This window comes from Berghia stephanieae, chromosome 4, assembly GCF_034508935.2.
Source record: "Berghia stephanieae isolate SIO BIC M18660-M18661 chromosome 4, UCSD_Bste_1.3, whole genome shotgun sequence".
NCBI lineage: Eukaryota > Metazoa > Mollusca > Gastropoda > Nudibranchia > Aeolidiidae > Berghia > Berghia stephanieae.
In genome coordinates, this window is record NC_088363.1 from 16,964,020 (window position 1) to 16,970,937 (window position 6,918).

Below are 6,918 nucleotides of genomic sequence, written 5' to 3' on the forward strand. Positions count from 1 at the left end.
ACTTGACCACATAGCCATATAAACAATACATAAAACCACACTAAAAAAGGTAAGCAAGGCATTTTGCGGGCTGAGGATTAATTGGGTCTATCTCCTCTTTTGGAAGACTTTGAGATATCACATGCTTGACAATCAGATTTTAAGAGGCTTCATCCGACAAAAAAATTTGTTAAATCGGGGAGAATTTGAAGAAGAACCAACCAGTTAATCCTCCACCCACGATGGTGGCATGGAATTTTGCTTTGGTCCGAATTCGGATCCCACTTTGGGCGGTACATAACTGAGTCCTCGAAAAAGGCTCTTTACTCACATTCTCTAACCTTACTCAGGTGTAAAATGAGTACCTAGCCGTAAACAGCATTGTCTCTATCCGAAACATTGTAATATCGCCTAACTGGCGTCATGTCTCGTCCTGCATCTTAAGCGTTTTCGTTGGCTATAGATTGACTGTAAAGCGATGTGACCACGTCTAGATATATAAAAGCTCACGTTTGTTTGTTTAAAAAAATGAATATAGGTTAACTTAAAATTAAAATCTAAGTATCGGGTTCATCCAGAAATATCTTGTAAACATTTGAGTGTGTTCCTCTTAGTGGGATACATACAGTGGGGTGTCTGAGGGAGATTGTTAGGTGATCTCACATCGATGGTATGCTTTTAAAATATACATCTGCTGTTCCCTATTTGAACCAATTCCCCTTTGTCTTACTTTTTCTTGGGTGATTTAATTGTAATTCTAGTCTTTTTTTCTCATTTTCTTCCTTTCTACTGGCGCCAGTTAGCCAGGATTGTATTGAGTTCCATGCTATCTATTTCATTTCAGTCCCCGGTAAAGACAAGATTGGTTAGCAGTTTTCACTACGAGAATTGTGCCAAGCCATCCGACGAGGTAGTAGTGGTGTCCAGTTTGTCAATCAAACCTGACCCATTGGAGTTACCAGGTATGGCTCATTCTTCTTCTTCTTCTTCTTCTTCTTCTTCTTCTTCTTCTTCTTCTTCTTCTTCTTCTTCTTCTCCTCTCTGTCTCGTCGTCTCTATCCTCCTCCTCCTTCTCCTCTCTCTCTCTCTCGTCTCATCGTCTGTCTTCTTCTTCTTCTTCTTCTTCTTCTTCTTCTTCTTCTTCTTCTTCTTCTTCTTCTTCTTCTTCTTCTCCTCCTCCTCCTCCTCCTCCTCCTCCTTCTTCTTCTTCTTCTTCTCATTGATATCTTCCTCATCTCCCTTCTCCGTAAGAATTAATACAGGAACGATGATAAAATTGACAAAAATGATTGAGTAATGAATAATTTTTTTCGTCACTACACGTTGAAGTCGCATAACCTTTAAACAAAAATCTAAGATTGAACCGTTTTTCAATAGGGAAATAATTCATTTGTACGTGAAACAGGAATATGTGAGTAGATATTTAAAATTTGCTTAATATGAGATTCATTATTTTTTACTTGAAAAGAAGTCTGCCAATTCACACCATGTATGAAAATGTTGCCTAATTCAGTAGCAAGTATGTCCACATTAATTTAGACTCTTGTCTCTCATACGAAGATTATAACTTTTTGTCATCTCTCGGGGAATGCTGTTTCCATTCTTCAAACAACATCACAGAGGTAACCTCAATAAGTCTCCGATTTTAATCCTCGAACACAGAGACTAATTCAAGTCTATTGGCAAAAATTCGGGAGACTGGGATGCTCAAGTGAGATCCTCAAATTTTGTTCCTCTAAAGAAAAAAATTACGACAGGTAGTTGCTGTCCACTAATACGCGCTATTATGATAATTATATCACAGGACTTAAAATCTTTGCAGGATATAGATTCATGCCCTGGGTCGGCATCAATTCTTTTCTTAAAATTACTTCGTTGTTTTGCAAGGAAACTTTAACTCTGAGAATTACTTCAACAAGATCATACAGGCTTATACGTCCATACAATGGAGCCGAATGAAGAACTGAATATTTTTCAACAAGACCAAGCCTGATCCTACATTGCAGCAATCTCTCGTACCCAATTTTGAAGTGCAAAAAATTGAGGTTCTACATTGGCGATGCATCAATTCTGGGTCGGCATCAATTCTTTTCTTAAAATTACTTCGTTGTTTTGCAAGGAAACTTTAACTCTGAGAATTACTTCAACAAGATCATACAGGCTTATACGTCCATACAATGGAGCCGAATGAAGAACTGAATATTTTTCAACAAGACCAAGCCTGATCCTACATTGCAGCAATCTCTCGTACCCAATTTTGAAGTGCAAAAAATTGAGGTTCTACATTGGCGATGCAAGTCTCCCGACCTTTGTTAAACGATCATCTATGGCTCTGTGTTGGACTCTGTGTCACAAACAGAAACGCAGAGACTATTAAAACAATTTTGTCATGTTAACCAAAGGACAAAATATAGGGGATGATCGAAACGTTACCTTACATCAGTTGCACGAGAAATAGACCAAAACTGGTAAAAGCCAGTGGCTAATCAATAAATGAATTATTTTTGTATGGGGATGGAATCCGGGATTTCTCTTCGGTGGGGAAGATTTACTGATGACAGCGTTTAGGTAAAATACAACATCCGTCAGCCAGATATATCGTACAGAAACACAAAACTATGTGTACCATTGAACGTTTAGAGTCTAATTGATATGATATTGTGAGAACTAATCACCAAAATGACTGTCTATCAACAGCAACAACAAAGAGCTACGTGACGTCAATGTTGTTCCTTCTATATTAATTTTCCATTTGCTCTGGTCATTGGTCACATTGCAAAATCTGGTCCAGAAAAATCTATATAATAAAATGTGTTCAGATTTTTTGAAATATTAAACACCTTGATCGGTCATTGTGTTCAGATTGACCCATAGGTTAGTTTACAGCTTTGTTTATAAGCAACGTATTTACATTTATCAATAAATATCCAATAGTTGGACAGGTGGTGGATGATTCGGTTGGTCGAAAACCTGAATTTAGAGATCGCTCCCATAATATATCTCTACTCAGTCGAGAGTGTAGTATCTGCCGAATGATATTCCTATATTTATTAATCTATTTCCCTGCTAAAAATAAATAAATATATAATAAATAACTAAATAAATAAATTCATTTAAAAAATTAAAACTTGCTCTTTTATTTATTTATTTTTCACTTTTGTTAACAAGTTTTTAAGACTTCATCAAGCAATGTGTTGTGGTTTTGTGCCAGATATATTTACATTTGTGTGAGTGTTTACATTGTGACTACTTGACACTTAAATCCTGTCAAGTGTAATTTTAAGGTTGAGAGGTTCTTTAATGTCGATAACATATTTTCCTACTGTCAGTTATGCCCTTGAATTTGATTGATAAAAGAGTTATAAAGATGCTGTATCACCAAAACATAGCGCTAGCTTGAAAATAGGTGACCTTAAGATTACGTATTGCTTTCACTGAGGATAAACAGTGATAACCTCACATCAGATACCACCGATAAAAAGTGATTGCTTGTAACCAGATAATCCTTATCACGTGTCATCAGCGGTATTTACTGTTGTTTTCAAGCCGATTAGATATTTAATTTTTGTTGTTGTTTTGTTTTGTTTTAATCGATATTTTCCAAAAACAATAGCTATCTTTCTGATACTGAATTGTACGACTAAATATATCAGTTGGTTAGCAGTTATATTTTTAAACTTTGATATGGGCCACTGAATGATTGTTGGCGAAAGATAATTTACATATGAACAATGATCACGCATTCTCTTAATGAAAGTGGTGACCTCGATTTGATATCAAACAATGATTTATATAATGATGATGATGATGGTGATGATGATGATGAAGATGATGATGATGTGATGATGATGATAATAATAATAATATAATAATAATAATAATAATAATAATAATGATAATAATTAAATAATGGTAATAATAATAATAATAATAATAATAATAATAATAATAATAATAATAATAATAATAATAATAATAATAATAATAATAATAATAAATGATAATAATAATAATAAAAATAATAATAATAATATAATAAAGACAACGACAGTGATGGTGATGATGATGATGATGATGATGATGATGATGATGATGATGATGATGATGATGATGATGATGATGATGATGACGATGATGATGATGATGACAATATTATTGATTATAAATGACTCCAAATCAAAAATTGACAACAGCAACAGCAGAAGAAAGTAATAAAGAAAGAGGAAAGAACGTCGAAGACACGAATTATTGTGCTGTTGACAAAGACTATTGGTATGAAGTGTATGATGTCAAGAGAACCCTTTTTAGAGAGATGGTTGATCTTATCTTCCTGTCACGTTTGTTTGTCATCACCTTCACCGCTCGTCCCAGTCCTATCATGTGCGGCTCTGTGGTCTAGTGGTATGCCACTCGCTTTCGGATCGGAAGGTCCTGGGTTCGAGCCTCGCGCTTGTCGCATAGTTGAGTCCTTGGAAAAGGCTCTTTACTCACATTCTCTCACCGTACTCAGGTGTAAAATGAGTACCTGGCCTTTAACAGCGCTGTCTTTGTAATATCGCCTAACAGGCGTTATGTCCCGTCCTACATGTTAAATGTTGCTGTTGACCAGGGGGCCCTTGTAAAGCACTTTGAGCACGTTTAGTGATTATTGCGCTATATAATAAAAGCTCAAAAAAAAACAAAACAAAATGAAATGTAGATACTTTCCATCTTACGACGAATTATTTTATCGTCTTTATTGTGTTTTTTTTTCCTTATCACTTTCTTGTAGGCAATATCACCGTTTCATTTGACTCCGTCATCAAAGCTAAGTTTGGATCTCCTCTTAAGGTAGGACTATTCTATTTACAAAATTTGTTTTGAGTTATATTGTGCTTGTTGGATGTCAGTGGAAGGGGGGGGGGGGGGGGGGGCGGAGGGTGTGGGTAGTGTTGATGTTGTGGTTAATCTAATGATGAGTGATGAAAACGAGAAGAATGATGGTTGGAAGAATAATGATAACGGTTATGATGATGATGATGATGATGATGATGATGATAATGATGATGATGATGGTGATGATGATGATGGTGATGAAATGCCAATAATAGTGATTATATGATGATGATGATGATGATGATGATGATGATGATGATGATGATGATGATGATGATGATGATGATGATGATGATGATGATGATGATGATGATGATGATGATGGTGATGAAATGCCAATAATATTGATTATATGATGATCATGATGATGATGATGATGATGATGGTGATGATGCTGATGATGATGATGATGATGATGATGATGATGATGATGATGATGATGATGATGGTAACGAAAATGAAAATAATAAACGAGGATGAGCGGGAGATTGAGCCTGGGGAGGAAGACAAAGAGAAGGGACAAAAGAGGATGATAATATCATGATAAAACCAATTAATTATGTCTTAATGTTGATGTGATATCTATTAACATTTTTACATTCAACTCAGGCCAAATTAACAGTCTACAAAGAAATATTTGGGGTATATGTGGAAATTCCTTGCGTTGACAACATCGGTTCCTGCACGTATGACAAAATTTGTGCAAAACTTAATAAAAAAATAAAGACCTGCCCACCGCAACTGGTAAAAAAAGGGATCAACTGTCGCTGTCCTTTCTCAAAAGTGAGTGATCATTTCCACTACTACCACCACCACTTTCATCACCACCAACACGACCACCTTCATACCTACCTACCTACCTACTACTACTACTACTACTACTACTACTACTACTACTACTACTACTAGTACTACTACTACTACTACTACTACTACTACTACTACTACTACTACTACTACTACTACTACTACTACTCCTCCTACTACTACTACTACTACTACTACCATCATCATTACCAATATCGTTATACGAATTACCGCTGCCATCATTGCTGTTATCAATATTATTATTATTATTATTATTATTAGTAGTAGTAGTAGTATAGTAGTAGTAGTAGTAGTAGTAGTAGTAGTAGTAGTAGTAGTATCATCATCATCATCATCATCATTATTATTATTATTATTATTATTATTATTATTATTATTATTATTATTATTACTATTATTGTTGTTGTTGTTGTTGTTTTTGTATATTATTATTATTATTATTATTATTATTATTATTATTATTATTATTATTATTATTATTATTATTATTATCATTATTATTATTAATTTGTCACCAGTCAAGGGGACTGACTAAGGCAGCAAATGCAATCACATGGCCTTGAACTTGTACTCTGTCTTGCTTTCAGACCGAGGCATCCCTCAACAACTTTACGTTTCCCCTCAACCTCAAGGTCCCCAGTGTGGTAACAGGCGGTGTCCGTGTGAAGATAGAACTCATGTCAGGCAGCACCTTCATCACCTGTATGGAGATCACCATGGAATTTGCTTAACTTGCTTTACCTCAACTAGGCTGTTGTTTACTGTACTGAATCCAAGTTACAAAAAAGAGAACAGTAACTTGTGTAAGATAGAAATATGAAAAGGCACGTATGGAAGAATGTTTAATTTTTTTTTTTTAATTAAGCTTTTATACAGCGCAATATCCACTAAATGTGCTCAAAGCGCTTTACAGGGGGATCCTGGTCAACAGCAACATTTAACATGTAGGACGGGACGTAACGCCTGCCAAGCGATATTACAATTTTTCGGACAAAAACAACGCTGTTAAAGGCCAGGTACTCATTTTACACCTGAGTACGGTGAGAGAATGTGAGTAAAGAGCCTTTTCCAAGGAATCAACTATGCGCCGAGCGAAGCTCGAACCCAGGACCTTCCGATCCGAAAGCGAGTGTCATACCACTAGACCACATAGCCGCACAAAGCTAAGAGAGCGATACCAAAATAAATAAATAAATAAATAAATAAATAAGAATAAGAATTCATCCCAAAAAAAAA

General features: G+C 35.3%; 1 protein-coding gene across 1 annotated transcript in view; it reads left to right on the forward strand.

Moving 5' to 3' along the window:
* LOC144970120 (ganglioside GM2 activator-like) overlaps window positions 1-6,918 on the forward strand; it is a 23,815-nt gene extending 16,897 nt beyond the window's left edge. The window contains exons 2-5 of the mRNA XM_078909366.1: window positions 824-941; window positions 4,751-4,809; window positions 5,464-5,637; window positions 6,270-6,918. Of these exons, the coding sequence (XP_078765492.1) occupies window positions 824-941; window positions 4,751-4,809; window positions 5,464-5,637; window positions 6,270-6,413 (495 nt within the window). The 3' untranslated portion in view covers window positions 6,414-6,918. The remainder of the gene's footprint in view (window positions 1-823; window positions 942-4,750; window positions 4,810-5,463; window positions 5,638-6,269) is intronic.